At 46.3% G+C, this 20,727-nt stretch overlaps 1 protein-coding gene across 4 annotated transcripts in view; it reads right to left on the bottom strand.

Moving 5' to 3' along the window:
- Positions 1 to 20,727, bottom strand: part of PABPC1L (poly(A) binding protein cytoplasmic 1 like) — a 45,382-nt gene that overhangs the window by 2,756 nt on the left and 21,899 nt on the right. For 2 of the 4 annotated variants that reach the window (XM_053250853.1, XM_053250854.1), the window contains exons 10-15: positions 19,760 to 19,850; positions 19,332 to 19,460; positions 14,861 to 15,000; positions 13,163 to 13,256; positions 6,214 to 6,344; positions 967 to 1,055 (exon numbers count right to left, since the gene is read on the bottom strand). In XM_053250853.1, the coding sequence (XP_053106828.1) occupies positions 972 to 1,055; positions 6,214 to 6,344; positions 13,163 to 13,256; positions 14,861 to 15,000; positions 19,332 to 19,460; positions 19,760 to 19,850 (669 nt within the window). In that variant the 3' untranslated portion in view covers positions 967 to 971. Of the gene's footprint in view, positions 1 to 966; positions 1,056 to 6,213; positions 6,345 to 11,260; positions 11,370 to 13,162; positions 13,257 to 14,860; positions 15,001 to 19,331; positions 19,461 to 19,759; positions 19,851 to 20,727 lie in introns of those variants that run through there. The other 2 variants (XM_053250855.1, XM_053250857.1) reach the window with 2 other exon arrangements.

Here is a 20,727-nt window from a genome sequence, read left to right as displayed (position 1 = left end):
AATTGTTTTAGTTTGATTGCCAGCTACTTTCAAGGTTCTCATTTGGGGATAGAAAGGCAAACAAACAATTTTACAGAATCCACAGGGTGTGGCAGGGGCCTAGCTGGCTTGGAGGGCTTTAAAAGGGGGATTAGTTAAACTCATGGAGGAGAGGTTGGACATCAACCACATGGTGTTGATGGCTAGATAGAACTTCCATGTTCCAAGGCAGCATGCCACAGAATACTGGTTTCTGAGGGGCAGCAGCCGGCAAGGACTATTGCCTTCCTGCCTTGGTGGACTTCTTTGAGGCCTCTGGTTGTGCGCTGTGTAAAACAGGATGCTGGACTAAATGGACCCAATCCAGCAGGGGTCATCTTACGGTCTTAAGGCACTGAGTTTCTGCCAGCATTTGGCTAGAATTGAAGGCAATTTGCTTTGCCCGTCATCGAGGAGAGCTGGTCTTGTGATAGCAAGCATGAACTGTTCCTTTTGCCAAGCAGAGTCTGTCTTGGTTTGCATTTGGATGAGTGACTACATGTGAGCACTGGCGGGATGGGGGTCATAGTTCAGTGGAAGAGCATCTGCTTGCATGCAGAAGGTCCCAGATTCAATCTCTGGCAACTCCAGGGAGTGCTGGAGAGGCTCCTGCCTGAAGACCTGGAGTGCCACTGCCAGTCAATGTAGACAATACCAAGTTAGACAGACCAATGCTCTGACTCTGTATCAGGCAGCTTCCTATGTTCCTGTCACTAACAAGCTGGAGTCCACTTGGGTTTTGCAGTTGCCTTCCCAGACCCTTTTTGAAGAATTATTCCTCGGTAGTGCCAGGACCAAGTTCCAATCCTGCTATTTTTCTTAACTACTTGCAGAGAAATTAAATTTCACAGGCATGGCCTGGTAAATGGTGGTTCAAGTATATTCCAGTCAAGCCTACTTCATTGTATTCCATGCCACTCTGTGCTTATCTAGTCTAGCCATACCCACCTCGTTCACTGAAGGAATGCGGCTGAGCTGCTCTTGTGAGATGCTTCCGAGATGTGATGTGCTTGCAGGACAGCCACTGCTTCCTCAATCTAGCAAAAGTAAGGCCCAAGATGAGGCAACAACTTCATCATAAAGCCCGTGCAAAAAACCCCACAAACACCTCCCCGTAAAGCTGTTTCACATCAGATCAATACTACCCTCTGCCTGAAAGAGTTTCACAAAACAAGGTTACAACACTGATATGGGGTTTCTAAATGTGTTCCTCTCAGATGATGTTGGACTACAACTCCCAAGCTTCCCAGCCGCAGTGGCCTCTGGCATGTGGGGACCAAATTGGAAAACCACCACCACAGGCAATTCAGAGCCTCCAAAACGATCCTTAAACCACTTGTACCCAAGAAATCTGACATGCATGTAGCGGTTAAAGTGCTGGACTAGGACTGGGAAGACCCGAGTTCAAATCCCCATTCAGCCATGATACTTGCTGGGTGACTCTGGGCCAGTCACTTCTCTCTCAGCCTAACCTACTTCACAGGGATGTTGTGAGGAGAAACTTAAATATGTACTACACCGCTCTGGGCTCCTTGGAGGAAGAACGGGATATAAATACAAAATAAAATAATAATAATAATACATTTCAGGACTAAGCCTTTGAAGTAAAATAGCATCCAGTTTTGACATTTAACACATGCTCAGGTACCATTTGGGAGAGTCAAGGACTTCCTGGAGCCCACATAACTTATCAGGGTGGCTGAAACTAAGATTTTCGTCTTCACATATTTGCCTACTGGCTCTACCAGCTCTTCGCTTCACTTAGCAATTCGTTTGGCTCCAAGTTAGACTTCCCCAGGTTCTCTGTTTAGCATCTCTACTGTAAAGCCTTTGCGCCAGATAAACAGAGCCAATAGGGTTGTAAACCCTCAGTGTTTGGATTGCAATCTCCAGGAATCTGTGTCAATCCCCAGGTGACTACTGAAAGCAATTGAAACTATTTAATGGCTTGATATAGGGCTCTAGCAGGAGAAAGGGTTGGGAAGCACATTTCCCAGTGTTCCTTGCATGCCAACCCATGAAGCTTCCATGATATCACTGGGCCATCCCACAGCTCTGCGTCCTTTTAATGGCCGCCCCCAGTGGTGTGCACAGGATTGCACTGTGAGCAGCAGCTGCTACCCAGTGGGGCCAGGGGTGAGGTGCAAGTGATTCGGCATAGATGCTTCAAACCCAAATCTTTGCACGGGCCTAGAAAGCAGTTCTTGTGAACTATTAGGTTACAACTAAAGTTTCAAGTTGTTTTATTCTGTCTGAGAAGCTTGTAGATCTGTGCCTCAAGCCACTCTGATACAGGCACATGAGTGTAGATGGGCTAGTAGAACAAGTAGTAGTTCTGGTAAGGACTAATCTGCCTACTTTCCTTTCACTATCCCTACAAGTGGACCAAATTTGGTAGTTCACAAGTTAGCCCACTTGCGCCTCAAATGTTCACATGTCTGCCATGTTGAATTGGTGTGGATAACAGTATACCTAGACTTCCAAAAAGCTTTCAACACAGTTACTCATCAAAGACTCCTGAGAAAAACTCATCAGTCATGGGATAAGGGGACAAGCACATGTGTGGTTTGCTAACTGGTTGAAGGACAGGAAACAGAGGGTAGGGGAGTTTTCACACTGGAGGGAAGTAAGAAGTGGGGTCCCCCAGAGATCTGTAATGGGACTGATGCTTTTTAATTTATTCATAAATGATCTAGAAGTAGGGGTAAGCAGCGAAGTGGCCAAATTTGCAGATGACACCAAACTCTTTCAGGTAGTGAAATCCAAAACAGATTGTGAGGAACTCCAAAAGGATCTCTCCAAACTGGGTGAGTGGGTGACAAAGTGGCAAATGCGGTTCATTGTTGGCAAGTGTAAAGTGATGCATATTGGGACAAAACACCCCAACTTCAAGTATACGCTGATGGGATCTGAGCTGTTGGTGACTGACCAGGACTGGGATCTTGGGGTCATGGTGGACAGCGCGTTGAAAGTGTCAACTCAATGTGTGGCCGATGTGAAGAAGGCTAATTACATCCTACAGATCATTAGGAAGGGGATTGAAAATAAAACTGCTAATATTATAATGCCCTTATGCAAAATTATGGTGCGGCCACACCTGGAGTACTGCACACAATTCTGGTCACCACATCTAAAAAGGGACATTGTAGAACAGGAAAAAGTGCAGAAGAGGGCAACCAAGACTATCAGGGGCCTAGAGCAGGGATTATCAACACTGGGTCCCCAGATGTTATTGGACTTCAACTCCCATAATCCCCAACCAAAGGCATTGGGGCTGGGGATTATGGGAGTTGAAGTCCAATAACATCTGGGGACTCAACGATGAGAATCCCTGGCCTAGAGCACCTTCCTTATGAGGCAAGGCTACAACACCTGGGGCTTTTTAGTTTAGAAAAATGTTTACTGCAGGGAGACATGATACAGGTCTATAGAATCATGCATGGTGTGGAGAAAGTGGATAGAGAAATTTCTCTTTCACACACACACACACACACACACACACACACACACAACTAGAACCAAGGGGTCATCCCATGAAATTAGTTGCCAAGAAATTTAGGTCCAAACAACGCAAGTACTTTTTCACACAACACATAATCAACTTGTGGAATTCTCTGCCACAAGATGTGGTGTTGGCTACAAGTTTGGATGGCATTAAGAGAGGTTTGGATAACTTCATGGAGGAGAGGTCTATCAATGGCTACTAGTCGGAGGGGAGGTGCAGAGCCAGCCGAGCGGTGTCCTGGGTCCAGCCTCCTCCAAATGCACCCGTGTGCTTGACGTCACACACACGAGGGCATGGCTCGGGCTCTGGAGGAGCCCAGAACTAACTCCCCCCTCCCACACCCGGGCGGACGAGAGCCCGGGCGAACTCTGCTGCCAGTTATTACAGGCAGCGCCAACTGTCCGGTAGAACGTTTTTTCTTCCTCTCCCTCTCTGGAGGAAGAGAAAGGGGAAAACGTCCTATCAGGCAGCCAACGCTGCCTGAAATGACAAGCTGAGAACTCGTTCGGGCTCTCGGTAGCCCAGGCCACGGCCCCTTTGCCTGTGATGTCAGCTCGTCATTTCAGGCAGTGTCGGCTGCCTGATAGGACGTTTTCCCCTTTCTCTCCCTCCAGAGAGGGAGAGGAAGAAAAAACATTCTACCGGACAGTTGGCGCTGCCTGTAATAACTGGCAGCAGAGTTCACCCGGACTCTTGGCAGCCCAGGCATGGGGGGGGGGGATTCGCTCTGGGTTCTTCTGGCGTCTGAGCCACAGGGCTTCGGTGGCCTTTTCCACTGGCGGCCCAGGTTCTTTGAACCCGTTCTCACAATGGTGGCTACACCCCTGTCGGAAGGCTATAGGCCACCTCCAGACTCAGAGGCAGGATGCCTCTGAATACCAGTTGTAGGGGAGTAACAGCAGGAGAGAGGGCATGCCCTCAACTCCTGCCTGTAGGCTCCCAGTGGCATCTGGTGGGCCACTATGTGAAACTGGATGCTGGACTAGGTGGGCTTTGGGCCTGATCCAGCAGGACTGTTCTTATGACATCACAAACTATGATATTGAGATGTCCCTACAACTGTACCCAATTTGCTTCATATTAGTCCAGGTCTTGCAAAGTGGGGGCAGGGGAACACACACAATATGTGGGTTATCATAAGCTTATTTTCCTTAAGGAAAGTAGGCCAAAAAAAATTGTCCTCCACATCAACTGCCTTGATGTGCATTAAAAGGTTTCCTGACATTTCGTCCCAAATCTGAAAGCAACTGTCCATGCAAAAGCTGCCCCAGTTATGTGTGGTCTTAATCTCCAACAACTCCTTGCTTTTAAAGTTCCCGCCCCCTCTCTTTTTACAAAAAAATCTCAAACTACTCCCTAAGCTTTTTCCAGATTATAGTTCTGCTAATATCTAGAAGGCATTCTTAGAAGGCCCAGTGGCTGAAATCATCTTAAAATAGTTCCTCTAGCATTAAGAAGATGAGAGAGGAGTAGCTCAGATCTTATTGACACTGCATTTGATCTCAACACAAATTGACATGGTGCTAATCCATAGCATGTGCAAGCTTTGCATTACAGGCTGCCTCTTTCAACACCTATATTCCTAAACAGAACCCTGTGCCCTTAGAGTCCCATGACAAAATGGACATCTTTATTACATTTTCACACAGCCAAATTCTCAAGGTAGTTAAAAATCCTCAAGCCACTAAATTTTCTCGTTTCTCTTGTTAAACTAGTGGGATTACCATTAGCATGGTTCACCTTTTCTTAAATCCTCCTCCTCCTCTAAAGAAAATGTGTGTTTGTATATCCAGGCCATACTGAAGCAACACAATTGCACAAATCCGGAGCATGGGCTGATGCAAGGAATAGCTTAACACATATGCAGACAGATCATATGGAACACAGAAGATAGACATAAAGCCAAAGTAGATGGCAAGGGGCAGCCATGTGTGCTTTATGATGCCCTGTTACATTTAAGGGAAGAAGGGGTTTTTTTTAGCCAAAATTGACCACATGGCTGAGGGGAGCAAACGTAATCTACCCTGATGCAGAATACCGCACTGTGTGTCATTGCTTCAAGTCATTTTCTCACCAGCACAACTCACTTTCAGTATTAGAGTGGAGCACTGAGAAAACTGTTTTCAGAAAGGGAGCACAGGGAGGCAGGGTTTCGCTCCCCTCACCTGTCACATTCTATGCTAACGAATAGACCAGGCCTGCTCAGCTTAGGCCCCCCAGCTGTTTTTGGACTACAGCTCCCATAATCCCCAGCCACAGTGGCCAATAGTCAGGGATTATGGGAACTGTAGGCCAACATCTGCAGGAAGGCTGAAGTTTAACAGCCTGGAATAGACCCACCCACCTCACTGTATCTACTCATGTTGCTACTCCATCATTTTGCCCTTAGCTGGATATGATAGATTGTGGATCCCAGTGGTCGGAGTTGGTGGACCCCTTTCACTATCAGCCACTACCATGGCCTAAAATGGCTCTCTCCCTACCCTTAGTCTCTTTCCCCTCAAAAGTTCTGACTGAGTCTGCAAAACATGCACACACACACACACACACCGAATTCAGGTGGTGGTGGTGAAATATTGTCCAGAACGCAACCTGCAAGTCAGCACAATACCTATTCCAGAAAATGCAGTACTTCCAATTGCAGTGTTTGGGAGCTTTTAGCATAGAATTCCAAAGTCTCTGCTCAGTACCTTGGAATGGAGCGATTCTGGTGACTCCAGCATAAGCAACAGCTCAGAATTATCTATCTCCAGCAGCATGCCCGTGATCTTCCCAGCCAGTGTGGGATGCAATGCATGAATTAGGGGGTAGAGGCGTTCACCTGCGCAAAAACAACAAAGCATACGTCATGTGGAGTGGAAAATGTGCACTTATTTTAATGAAGTGCCCCCAAACATAAGAGACTGTATCCATCTTTTAGCTCTTATGTATGATCAGGAGGGAAAGATGTTTCTCTTCTCTTATTGCCTCACTTACTACCCATGGGCAACAGAAACCATTACCTTTACAGACAGGACGTGCAGTTCAGTATGGAGGAAATGACATTTCCTTTGCAATGACACTGAGAAGGAATTTTGCTCATGTTTTGGGTCAAGCCAACAGCACAGTGAGGATTTTATCTTCCTTTTGCCTTCCTCTGCAACAAGCATTTTGCTTTTACTTGCACAAGTCACCTCAGCTACTTGTTTCGTAGACCCTCTTCCACACAGTGTACCTCTTCTTTGCTTGGTGGTAACTTTAGGTCTGGACTATGTAGCTGATCAAGTGTCAGCTTCCAAGGAGTGGGCAAGATGGCCTTTCGGTCCCAGAGGCTGGGTTCAGACATTAATGTGCAACTTTGACTTCTGCTAACCACAGTTAAGGACCCACACCATGGCTCAAGCCTCCCAGGCATACCACCGCCAAACACTCAACATCCTGACCAATGAAGCACCAGTGTTCTGTGATTTCCACTAGTTGCACTGAGAGTGAGAGTGAGAGTAAGAGTGAGAGAGAGAGCGCACGCATCTCCCTTGCCCAGCAGGTACACCTTGCAACCTGGAAGTGGGCCCTCAAGGGCTGTGCAACCCTCTTCCAGATCACAGGGGCGCTTTCCAGATTATACCTTGCAACGGGGTCACGATGAATCTCTGAAGTGTGCTTCCACACTGCCTGTGTTGTGACACCACAGTCCCTACGCTGACAGCAGGGTGCCTTTCATATTTCCAGTGCCTTGTTCTGAATTTAATCACTGTAATATAGTGCTATGACGTTGTATATCCGGCGTAAGAAAGTTGCTGTTTTTTCAGGTTGTTAGTTTTTGCAAGACTGCTCCCCCTGCTGTTTACGTTTTGAAAGTGGTTTGCCTGAACGGAAGCATTTTGCTGCTGTTGAGCGGCTAATCTGGAAAGTGCCAAGGAGTGCTTCCAGGGCAGGGAAGATTGGCAAAAGTCACTTCTTCACTACCTTAGCCTAGAGAGCAACAGCAGCAAAAATGAAGCGCTAATGCTTCCTTAGACTGCATGCCAGCCACCATGATTTACAGCTGCTTGTCTGCTTTTGTTTCCCCATCTGTGCAGGACTCAGCTTCCCAAGGTCACTCCTGCTTCCAGGGTGCAGCAGTGTCTTGAGCAGGGCTGCACAACTTTGGCCCTCCAGCTTTTTTTGGACTACAACTCCCATCATCCCCAGGCACAGTGGCCAGTAGTTGGGAATAGCAGTCCATCATCTGCAGGCTGAAGTTGTGCAGCCCTGCTTGAGTCACAACAATGGCCTTAACTGTGGCCGGTCAATATTCTGTGAATACAGACTTTGCAGTAAAGCCACCAAAGTAACTGGTTCTTCCCTTTGATGTCAAAGAGCACTTGAAGGTGTCCCTGCAGCTCACTGTGGGTTAAATAGTTGGCAGCTGTTTTCACTCCTCCTCAGAGACTGAGTAGCTCTACTGTAAATTAACAACATTAAAGAAAGCCTTGAGAGATCAGACCAAATACAACTACTGCCGCTGCTGCTACAAATATTTATATACTACATTTCAACCCAAGTTCCGAGTGGTTTGCACTCACAATAATAAATCAAGACGACGATTCCCTGTCCGCAAAGGGCTCACAATAAAAAAAAAAACAACCACCACAAGTTAGACACAGCAGCAGCCACTGGAGGGATGTTGTATAGAGACTGTTGCTCTCATCCTCCTGCTAAACAGAAGGGAATCGCCACTTTTAAAAAGCGCCTGTGCCTTTTTGCTCAGTTATCAGGGCTCTCCAGAAGTGGCCACACCCAGATACCCCAGGAAGGTCACACAACAGTAATGGTCACCATTTTGTCACCAGCTTCTCATCATCAGAGATGGAGCACCTCCAAATACAGCGCTTCTGGATGGGGCCGTTGCAGACAATAGCTGTAGATAGACCAGTGCTATTTTGGTTTTTGTAAAGCCACCTTAATGCATGGCCACCACATCTTGTGGCAGCTGTACCAGGGGAACACAGCTTCAACCCTCCAGCTGCTGTTGGACTACAACTCCCATCATCTCTAGTCACAGTGGCCACTGTGGCTGGGAATGATGAGAGTTGTAGCCCAACATCTGCAGGAGGGCCAGTGTTGTGCAGCCCTGTGCTAGACCACAACTTGAATAAGTCAATATAAGCACACAGACACTTGCTTTCGGCTTTTCCTATATCTAATGTTTTAAAACTAACAGTTTTAAAGCTGCGGTTTTGAGAGTTTTTAAAAATTGTATTTTAAATTGCTTTAATTATGTTAGTGTTTTAATGGTCTTTATACTGTGAACCACTTTATAATGCACCACTGAGAGACCAAGGCCAAGTTGAAGACAGATCATCCTGGAGAGAATCTATTGATGTGGTCGTTAAGAGTCGACACCAACTTGACGGCACTTAATCAATCAATCAATACTGTGAACTGCCCAAGGACTTTTTTTTTTTTATAGAGTGGTATACAACTGTACTAAATAAATAAAATGCCAGTCAGTTTAATTGGAGAGCTCACATTATGGCCTTCTCCGAGCGAGCACCCTCTCCCCGCTCATTCCAACATCAATAGTCCAGAGCTCCATTTCCTCCTTTTGCTTCTTCCACACTAAAAAGGGATTGGAAAGGTCAGAAAGGCTGTCAAAACAGCCGGAGTCGCTCACTTTGATCCTGTCTCACAGCACTCAGGAAGAGACTCCAGGACAGAGTCAGCAGGGCAGAGCAGCAGCAGGCACGAAGCACAGGGCAAGCATGAAGGGGAGCCAGGGTTGCCATATCTAACCAGATAAGAGTGCCCACCTGTTGCAGCAGAGGAGGAATAGCAGCACACTTCTGGCCCATCATGGAAGTAACCCATGGTGGGGAAGAAAGCAGTTGGATAATGCAACCTCCCCCAGAGTAATTAAAACTAGTCATTTCCAGAAGATGGTCACTGCCGTGCCTGCTTAATCTAGAACAGGGGGGTTCCCAACCTTGAGTCCCCAGATGTTGTTGGACTACAACTCTCATCACCCCAGCCATAAAAGCTGAATTTACTATGCAGGGCATCAATCTCATTTTGCAAAAGGGGAATCAAAAGGTGTCTCCAGTGGAAAGGAGTGCTGCCCAGGCGTGCTTCCAATGCATTCTGCAGCAGACGACACCATCGCGGCTGCCTTTGAAGTTAGTTGTGCAGCAGCACTGGTGGATCTTTGGCAACACAGGAACAGAAAGCTGCCTTATATGAAGTCAGATCCTTAGACCATCTAGCTCATTATTGTCTACACAGACCGGCAGCAGCTTCTCCAAGATTGTAGGCGGCAGTGTTCCCTCTAACAGGGATTCCCAGATGTTGTTGACTACAATTCCCAGAATCCCTATCTGCAATGGCTTTTGCTTGGGGATTATGGGAGTTGTAGTCAACAACATCTGGGAATCCATTAGAGGGAACACTGGTAGGAGGGAGTCTCTCTCAGCCCTATCTTGGGGATGCCAGGGAGGGAACCTGGGACCTTCTGCAGACAAGCATGCAGGTGCTCCTCCCAGAATGGCCCATCCCCTAAGAGGAATAACTCACAGTGCTTGCATGTAGTCTCCCATTCAAATGCAAACCAGGACAGACCCTCTTAGCAAGGGGGGCAATTCATGCTTGCTGCCACAAGATAGGGGACTGGCACATTGACTAGATAAATTTTCTCTCTTAAAAATGTTGGGGGGGAATGAATCTCACCCATCTAACCTTTCTGACAGGAGTGAGCAGAACAAAGTCTGCAGTAGGAATGCTGTTTCCGTTGTGAATGTGTATGTACAGATGAAAGTAAAGCCTTCTTAAAAAAAAGAGAGAAATGCTTTGGACAAAAGAAGAGGCGTATCCAGGGCAAGTGACAGCACAGCAGGAGCCTGCACAACAACCTGGCTCTTAGCAGCTGAGATCAACATGCAGTTTGACTACTGCCCAGCTTCAGAAGACACCAGCTGCTCAGTCAGCAGGAAGGAGCAGCCTCCTCAAGAAACCTAAGCATGCCAGGAGATCCCTGCTGCCAGGCCCAGAGCTGCTGCTCGGGAGAAAAGCTTTGACTGGCAGGGCTCATGAAGTTAGTAAGCAACCATTTATCTATCAGAGCTCTGGGTGAAGGGAACATCCTGAGTGGTCACCCCAATGGGCTAGATGGCTGAGGGCTAGAGCAGCCACTAGCAAGTTAGAAATGAGAAACAGAAGGGAGAGGTGGTGTGATACTACATAGAAAGTAAAAGTAAAGTTGTGCCATCAAGTCAGTGTTGACTCCTGGTGACCAGAGAGCCATGTGGTTTTCTTTGGAAGAATACAGGAGGGGTTTGCCATTGCCATCTCCCATGCAGTACGAGATAATGTCTTTCAGCATCTTCATATATCACTGCTGCCTGATATAAGTGTTTCCCATAGTCCAGGAAACATACCAGCGGGGATTTGAACCGGCAACCTCTTGCTCGCTAGGCTAGTTACTTCCCCACTGCTCCATTAGGCAGCCAACACCTAATGAAGTAGCCAACACATAATGAAGTCCAAATTAATATGAGCTAGGACAACACTCTGAAAACTGGTGGACATGTGCCCAGGGTTGGGAATAGCTGCACCACAGACCTCTCTTTTACATTTGCTGAACTGCCATGGCTCCAGAATCCTGGAAATTGTAGTTTGGCGATGTTGCTGAAAATCCCCAGAGATCCCCATCTCCCCTCATAAAACCGTGTCGATGTTCCCTGAAGAGAGAGAATTTCTATTACACCTGTTTAAGTCTCTGGTGTAGAAAAGACCTCTGAATTCAAAAGGGTCCAATGGATCACCTGCTGTTCATGCCTCTGGTCTATATAGGACATCCTATACTTAGAGGTTCCAAAACAGGTATCAGATCAACCTTTAAATGCAGATACAAGGAACTTATTATTGTTAGAAGAAAGCAACAGTGAACTACAATGCAGAGACTAAGGCACATATTCAGCCTTACGAAGCAAATCTCCATTTTAATTCAGCCTTTTGTTTTACACATGTATCCCATTCCCCCTTTCTGAAGAGGATAGGGCAGCCGATGACTTAAAAAGCCCAAGTAACCTCAGAAAAGGCAGAGTGAATCTCCACTTGTCCCTCTTTCCAACATCTCCAGTCGTAGGACCCTAAGAGATATGAAAGAGCTAAGTCTCCCATTATAAAGAGCTAATATTGCCTTTCCTGAGATCATAAATGTGAAGCAAGCCACTCAACTGCTTCTGAAGAATTAAAGTAGACATGGAGAGCTTATTCTGTGCCACAACTCATTGCTAGAGCGTGAAGAAGAGTGGTATCTGAACATGTGCAGAGTGTGTTGCCACTGTGCAACTGCATACAGACCCTATGCATTTGGTTTAGGGGAAAATCAAGAAGGGCTTTCAGCAGAGGTGCACCTAGGTAATTTTGTAGCCTGGACCTAAAGAAATTTGAAGGCCCCACTCTGCAACTTAAGCATCATCCCCCTATACACACACACACACACACACACACACACACACACACACACTATTTGTAATATATGGCTACGAACAGCAACTTTACTCACAAGAATGTAAGACGATAAAGCAGGTATATTTATGCAAATATGCATTAACAGAAACATTTCAACACTCAACTTGTTCCCATCCCACATATTTCTTTCCCCACTCCACACTCTGTCTCTAAAGCAACACTCAGCTGGTCACACTCAGGTCACACTCAGCTGCCGGGTGCAGTGTGAGCTGCCAGCACAACACGGAGACCACACCACCCAGGACAGACTAAAGTGGGCTTGGGGACCCCCGGGGGGTATGGAGGCCCTGGACTTCAGCCCCAAAGTCCAGGAGTAAGAGCACCTTTGGCTTCAGCTCGAGTACGGTGAGGAAAACCTGGCTCTCCAACTGTTCAACTACAACTCCCATCATCCCCAGCCACAATTTGGAAGGTGCAAGGAGGAGATTTGGAAAGATCAACAGCTGGGGGGCCATGTCTGCCCCCTCCTGAGCTAAAGTGCATTTCTTCTGGAGAAATATGAGTCCCAGTATCTTTTTAAAAAATCAAATATAGGATTAAAACTCCTGCCCAGATATAAGAGCTCGCTCCACAGCTTGATTTACAATTGTATAGTTAGGGATGGATTTTTATGTTTAATGTTATTTACAGATTTATATACCACCCAATAAAGGAGAAACCCGTTATTTCTCGTTATCTGTGTATCTGTGGGCATCTAATAGACACCTGTTTCCAGTATCCATGGATAGTAATGGGTTAAAACCCACATAACTGCAGTTTCTAGAGGGCCGGAAGTGACTGCAGAGGTCACTTCTGGATGCCATTTCATCTTGACGACAGAGGAGAAGAAAAATGTGGCCCATTTCCTGGGGGAAAATGGACATCTCCCCACAGTTTTTGCGGCCATTTAATCCTTTGGTGGGACATGCCTGAGCACAAGGATGACAGAGCGAACCACAGTAAGTTTGGGGCCGTCTTCCAATTTTCTCCTCCACCCTGGAACCTAACCCTCCTTTCCCCATAGCCTCAATGCCTCGTTACTCATGGTTCTATTACACGCGGTAGTAGGCGAGGAATGGAACCCCTGCGAGTAACGAGGGTTCTCCTGTATCCGTATCTCAAGGCAGTTTATTATTGTTACTATTACTAACAATCAAATCATAGTTTACTCACCAAGCATTTGTTTCTGTTCCTGAGGAGGGGCAGCAGCCAACATGGATGCCGTCAGTGGCTCCTGCCCGTGGATGTGAACAGCTGGTTCCACAACCTAGAAAGAGGCCAAGACACAGAATTAAAGGGTACCAATTAACAGCAGATTTGCTCCATTAGGAGTCCCAGTCTAGTGGTTCACAAATATACAAAGTCTTGTAATCATCATAGAGCCAGCGTGGTGTAGTGGTTAGAGTGCTGGACTAGGACCGGGGAGACCTGAGTTCAAATCCCCATTCAGCCATGAAACTAGCTGGGTGACTCTGGACCAGTCACTTCTCTCTCAGCCTAACCTACTTCATAGGGTTGTTGTGAGGAGAAACCTAAGTATGTAGTACACAGCTCTGGGCTCCTTGGAGGAAGAGCAGGATATTAAAAAATGTAAAATAAAATAAATAAATAACTCCTCTCCTTATTCCATCTGTAACTACCTGCACAGCAATTCTGGAAGAGACAAACTTTGGCATTTGGAACCTTGTCAAAAGAACAGGGTGTTCTTCCTTCTGTTCTCCAAGCCACAGGAGGAGATAATACAAGCACCTTTAATTTCTACACCGTGTCCAACATAAATTTAAATTTATATCCCACTCTTCCTCCAAGGAGCCCAGAGCAGTGTACATGGTTATGTTTATCCTCACAACAACCCTGTGAGGTAGGTTAGACAGAGATACATGACTATCCCAGAGTCACCCATCGGGTTTCACAGCTGAATGGGGATTTGAACTCTGGTCTCCCTGGTCCTAGTCCAATACTCTAACTACTATGCCGCACTGGCTCTCAATCAATCACTGACAAATATTAAGTAGCGTTAGATTTGAAAAGGACTGACCCGAGGAACTGTGGTGCCTGAGGTGAGATGCCAACTGCTGCCTTTTGCCCCCCACCCCTTCAAAACAGACCCTTGTAAGCTTTGAAAGTGGCACGCCGGGGTGGGGGAGGCGAGGATGCCAGAAACTTCCTCTTCCTTAGGCCACCTCCTCTCTTCAGGAGAGCTGCTCCCTACAAAGCTTGCAAAGGTCAGATTGGTTCCAAAGAGCTGCTCCAATGAGAGAGGTCGGGGTGTGTGTGTGGGGGGACTTGTTGACTTGCTGGTGCCCCAGTAGTCCACTGCCTGAGGCAAGTGCCTTGCCTCATGAAAGGGCTACCCCTAAGTGTAACAGTGCATGAGACTGTAGGGGTGGTTAGAGCACTCCCATGCCCAAGACCACGCCCATTTTGTCTCTGGTTTCCAAGCTTTGCATTATAGGTAAAGGTAAAGCGTGCTGTCGAGTCGGTGTCGACTCCTAGTGTTCACAGAGCCCTGTGGTTGTCTTTGGTAGAATACAGGAGGGGTTTCCCACTGCCATCTCCCACACAGTATGAGATGATGCCTTTCAGCATGAGATGATGCCTTTCAGAATCTTCCTATATCACTGCTGCCCGATATAGGTGTCTCCCATAGTCTGGGAAACATACCAGCGGGGATTCAAACTGGCAACTTCTGGCTTGCTAGTCAACTCATTTCCCCACTGTGCCATTATAGGACTCCAACACAAATGGGTTACACATTCCTGAACAGCGGAATAAAACATGGCTTTCAAAAAATTTTGTGCTCTGCCTTTTAAGAAGGTTCAAAACAAGCTTCTGGAGGAAAAAAACATGACACAACGAGGCACTGGTTACCTGCTGTATTGGCATCGGCGTCACTGTGCCCAAGGGCTGGACATTCCTCACGGCAGAGGAGTATTTGTACTGCGAGATGCCACGTGAGAAGGTTGGTGAGGAGGGCGCCCGAGCACTAATAGTCTGGGTTCCAATGTTGGCTGGAATGAGAACGGCAACATTTGGAAGGGCTGGCCAGAAAACACATTCAATAAGAACACACATCTGAGTCCAACACAACTCTGTGGGATATAAGGCCTCAATAGGCTTTTTAAAATGATAGAGACCAGGGGTCCTCCAGATGTTTCTGAATGACCATCATCTCCAGCTACAATTTATTGTGGCTGGCATGATGAGAGTTGTAGTTCAGCAAGATCTGGAGAACCCCAGATTGGGAACCACCGATACAGACAATAGCAGCAGCCTTCACTTACATCCAGGGCCTGAGGTATATAAGCCCGTGAAGTCCTCTAAGACAGGAGTGGCAGAACATAGATTCGGATCTAGTGGTAGATTCCTGGGTGATTTGCAGTAGATCAGCAACTGTTTCTGACTTCAACAGCTTAACAATAGCACATTTAAAAAAAATCTGTCATCACTGGTTTTATACTAAGCCTTTACCACTCAGTCTCAGTATTCCTCACCTGGGCATTTTCCAGACTACACTATTTGCAATGAGCAAACTGTTGCAAAGTATGATGGAATGGTGCAACGGTTTAAAGCTGAAAGTATAGCATTTTTCATTGCTTTGTTGTAGACTGGTGGCCATTCATATTTTCCATCCATTGCAATGTGTTTTCAAGGCAGGATTGTCCATATTTTACTTGCAACATGTTTATTTGACCCTTCTCCTGCTACATTTGGGCCAATGGAGTTGGGAGGGGGGGACATGACATGAAAAATGTTTTTGGTAACTTCTTGGCTGCCTTGCGCAAATCCCCCAGCAGGGGGAAATGCTGTTCCAAAACAAAAATCTAACTTTGTCTTACATCATTCCAGTTTTGTGAAAGCAATAACCAGAGGAAAATCTTTTTTAAAGAGATCCTTTGGAGTGACAGAACAAGGGAACTGCTTATGTGGGGGGAGCAAAAGGGAATTCTGTGGTGAGCCAGGAAGGGGGAAAGACAGGAAGTGGTGCACATCCAGAGACATAAATAAATAACTAGGAGGGAAGAGATGGAGGGAGGCGAGCACTCCTCCAGTGGGCCTGCACAGAAGTAAATCATTTAGTTCAATGGGTGTCATCTTCAGTAAAAGTGCACAAGAAAGGGCTGGATTCAGAAATCTGTTCAGCTGCACTAGTATGAGTCCCTGGCCAAAGTAGCAAATTAAATGGGGAATTGTTGGACACCCCAACATTAGAGGTACTGGCCCAGAAGTATATGGAATTCAGGCCTGTGTCTGATTTCATTTTATATTAAGAGTTCAATTAAATGCCTGAACTTGAGGTGAACATGATGCCCAGATCTCATGACTGCCTGGTAAATGATTTGTAAAGGCAGGGGTAATCTAGCATTGTTTATCAGTGTTTGTGGAACTCACAAGAGACTCAATGGGTCAGGCTTAATTACCAGTCACACTGCTGGAATTATCCCTTTTCCTCACTGACAGGATGCTTCTGCCTCAGTCAAATGTATTGATTAACTTGTCTCACACATGTACCCCTTTTTGTGTTACTTTAAATATTTTCTTGTTATAATTATACACTAGATAGAGTAGAAATAATGTAATTGCTGTCTCACACAAATAGAACTAATTCTCTCACTAACTCCTGACTTTTAACACCTTTTGTTAAAGAGCCCCTGGTGGCGCAGTGGTAAAACTGCTGCCCTGTAACCAGAAGGTTGCAAGTTCGATCCTGACCAGGGGCTCAAGGTTGACTCAGCCTTCCATCCTTCCGAGGTCGGTAAAATGAGTACCCAGAATGTTGGGGGCAATATGCTAAATCATTGTAAACCGCTTAGAGAGCTTCGGCTATAGAGCGGTATATAAATGTAAGTGCTATTGCTATTGCTATTGCTATTTTGGGACCAGGATAGCAAATCCGGGACAAGAGAAGGGGCCCATTTGCAACTCAGAGATGCAGATTTGCTTTGGGCAATGTCCCCTCCTCAAGATAGCAGCTAACAGAAGATGAGGCTGAGATCTCTCTGGACTGGCTGAATAATTAAAAGATGATATCCAGAAGGTAACAGCAAGTTGTCACCTTTTTGGGGACCCAGGAAAAGATGAGGAGATTAGAATAGACTCTATGAGAGATAAAAGGAAAATACAACTATAAAGAACAGGCTTACTGGACAGAGAACGAGCAGTCTTTTGCCTACAGGCAGTCTTGTGACTACACACAATCTTCTGCCTACAAGCAAGACTTGCTCATGAGTAATCCAAGAGTTTGCTGCCCAAGCCGCAGGGCTAGAGGCAGGAACTCTGTCCATAGACAGGAACTGTCTGTGACTTCCACTGCGCAGTGAGAAGTCAAGCCTCGCTCCTTCAGCTGAAAGAACCACCGCTCTCAAGCCTCTGATCCTGGTAATATGCTGCCTCTACAAGCCTTGGATCCCTCCATCCTTTCCCCTCCCTCTCCTCCCCCCCTTCCCTCTACTAATTCCTGATCTCCCCAAACCATGCCAGCCCTCAGCTTTCCTTACCCCCCCCCCTCTTTTTCCATTTATATCTGAATTCTTTTAGGCTCTAGGAAGATTTAATACACACATATGTTAGTTAGGAACACTGGGTGAATACTGTTGCTGGCTAGGGTTGAAATACTGTTAGTAATATTGATAGAATGTTCTGCTTTCTGCTCAGCTAGATTGATGTTGTTCTTAAAATAATTATACTCAATAAAGCCCATTGAATCATTTAGGATCGGTTTGATCTCCTTTCTTCCTTGCGCCCAGATCCTACATGGTCACTATATAAAAGAACTTGGTCACACTATGAGACAGGACTAATTTTGTATGCTAGCTAATGAGCATATTTAGTATATAAATCAGGCCTGGACCACAACAGAATGCACAAAAGAACCCCAGTGAAAGAAAGAAAGAAAGAAAGAAAGAAAGAAAGAAAGAAAGAAAGAAAGAAAGAAAGAAAGAAAGAAAATAATACCCTCCTCCCTCCCCTTCTGTGTTGACAAGCTAGCAAGTGGAGGAGCAGGAAGGTGTGTCCAGTATGGTTGGACCTCTGGCATAGCTCTCAATGTTCCTCAGAGCATGCAAGCCCCATAACCACGCCAAGGTAGTGCCTCACTGGGGGTCAATGTAGTGCCTCACTGGGGGAATAATATCCTCCGATCTCCTGCCTCCCCTTCCCCTTCTGTGTTGACAAGCTAGCAAGTGGAGGAGGAGGAAGGTGTGTGGTATGGGATCTGTGGGGATGAAAGGAGGGGAAAGCCAAGATTTTTCCCTGCCTGTTTCTGCCCCCTCAGGGAGGGAGCAAGCACAGGTGGTGGGGTGCAAACAACTGTTCATGCTGCAATGCATAAACACTGTTGCAAGCTTCCTTACCAGGGAAAAATACAGCTACTTTCCTGCAACGCTATTACCATGTTATAGGGCCATAATGCATCATTAAAATTAGGAAAAAAAGGCATCGGAAATATGGACGGCACCCTGCTGACAGCACAGTGAGTGCGATGTCAAAACACTGGCAGTACAGAGGGGCACTTATGGGACACGTGGCAATGTGTAATCTGGAAAATGCCCTGTAAAAATAGGACTATTCATGTGCTGCCTTCGCCCTGGTGTTTTGTGTAGCTCCACTAGTCCGTTTTAGAGTATCATGCTAGAATCTGTAGTAATACAGGGGCACATTTTTCTATCCAGGACATTCCAGCGCATAGCTCATGGGATGCCTCAGGTAACTAGTTCCATCCCATTTTGTATCTGGCTCCACCCCTACCACTACTGTGCACCTGGCTCTGGCTGGTAGATCTGAAAGTTCTTAAAATCAAGGTAGATCCTGTAAACCTGAAGAATGGAGGCTAAATATGCCCCCAGTGCTTGGGGACTCCACTGTCTGGGACACACAGGGTAGGAGTAGGTTAGTTTCTCAATCTCTCTCTGCATCTGTAATCATAGCCCATTAACCTGCCCCACAGAACTCAAAGTTTGCCATTGGCCCAGCTGTATTACCCTTCCCTGGATTCTATTACATGCTCATGCTACAACGCAACAGACCCCAGATACTGGCTGTGTAGATGGATTACTTGTCAGAAGAACATAAGAACAGTCCTGCTGGATCAGACAAAAGACCAGTCTGGTCCAGCATCCCATTTCCTACAGTGTTTCTGGAATTCAACAAGCAGGAACTTCTGGAATTCCAGAATTCAACAAGCAGGAGATGAAGGCAACACCCTTCTTCCACCATTGTGCCCCACCACTGAAACCAGCAATCAGGGGCATAGCATATACCTATCGTGACTTGTAGCCAAAGAGGATCTTTAACATACAGATGCATCATTTTATGGTGGAGCTGTCAGAATTTCCTAACTTACCCATTCTCTGGGCATGGGGTGGTACCCTGGGAACTTGCGTGGACGCCTGTCTCATAGTGCTGATGTTGGAAAGCAGGCGCCTAGGAGGTGCGTTAGTCCTCAGGACTGGGGTGGCCGAGTGATAGGATGCTGAAGACATTAAATACCTTCATCAGGAAGCTTACACACACATCCCAAGCACTATGCTATTTAGTCCCAGTGTCTAAGCAGAACTATTCAGTTCTTGCTACTGAAAGTTGATCCACAGACCAAGACCACCACACATTCCCTTCCACCGTGATAGCTTCAATGCAGTTTGCACATAGCTTTGAGAAATACACTTAATCTTGGCATCAAAACAAGGAAGACAGCAAGCTACACACTAAAAGCAGCCTTGTCCCCTCCTGCACTCACATGTGCTGCCCCATAGGACTGAATTTTTAACTCACAAGTTGGCCTGGAAGGTTGCGTATTCCAGCGAGGGGCAGGACGGACAGGGGCAACTGGACTAGGACTGTAGAAAGTAGTCCTGGTTTGTGGCTGCAAAAAAAGGAAGAACACTTGAAGACTTGCACGTAACTGTAAAAGAGATTCATTACTATTCTGACCTCTGGGTTGTCTGAAGTACAGAAAGGTACAAGGACAAGGATTTTAAGAGGTTCAAAAAAATACATAACATTTTGTTTTTAATGCAGCTGCATGGGTACCATATCTAAGAACATTTACAGGCATACGTTTAGAAGAGCTACAGTGATTGCAAGTGTTAGAATAGCAAATCAGGTGTTAGAATGGAAAATATGAAGTTGCCTTGTATGGATTCAGACCACTGGTCCATCTAGCTCAGTATTGTCTGCACAATTTCTGCATGAAACCTCGGAGAGCCACTGCCAGTTATTGTAGATCAGGGCTATGCAACTTTGGCACGCTGGTTGCTGCTGGACTGCAGCTCCCATCATGCCTGACTACTTGCCATTGTGGCTGGGGATTATGGGAGCTGTTGTCCAACAGCAGCTGGAGGGCCAAGTTGTGCAGCCCTTGTCTACACTAACTAGCAGCAGCTCTCCAAAGTTCCATGCAGGGATCTTTCCCAGGCCTACCTGGAGATGCCAGGATTAAACTGGGAACCTTTTGCAGGCAAAGCAGATGTTCTGCCACTAAACATAGCATATTCTAGCTTATGAAAAAACACAAATGTGGGCATACTGAATTTGCAACATTTTAAGGAGCAGCAGCCTGAAAGCAGCAAGAGAGCACGTGTTCCCTTGGTCCACCTGGGATTAGGACAAGAAGTAATGAGTTCAAGTATGTTTGAATCACAGGAAGATTGATTTAGGTCAGTCCCTTTGAAAATGCTTCCTGATTATAAACAAGGGAAGGAAAGAGCTGCCTATCCAAACCAGCATTTTGCTTGTTATTG

Source organism: Hemicordylus capensis, chromosome 4 (genome assembly GCF_027244095.1).
Source record: "Hemicordylus capensis ecotype Gifberg chromosome 4, rHemCap1.1.pri, whole genome shotgun sequence".
NCBI lineage: Eukaryota > Metazoa > Chordata > Lepidosauria > Squamata > Cordylidae > Hemicordylus > Hemicordylus capensis.
Note: the sequence above shows the minus strand (reverse complement) of the source record. Positions and strands in the feature narration are given on the sequence as shown.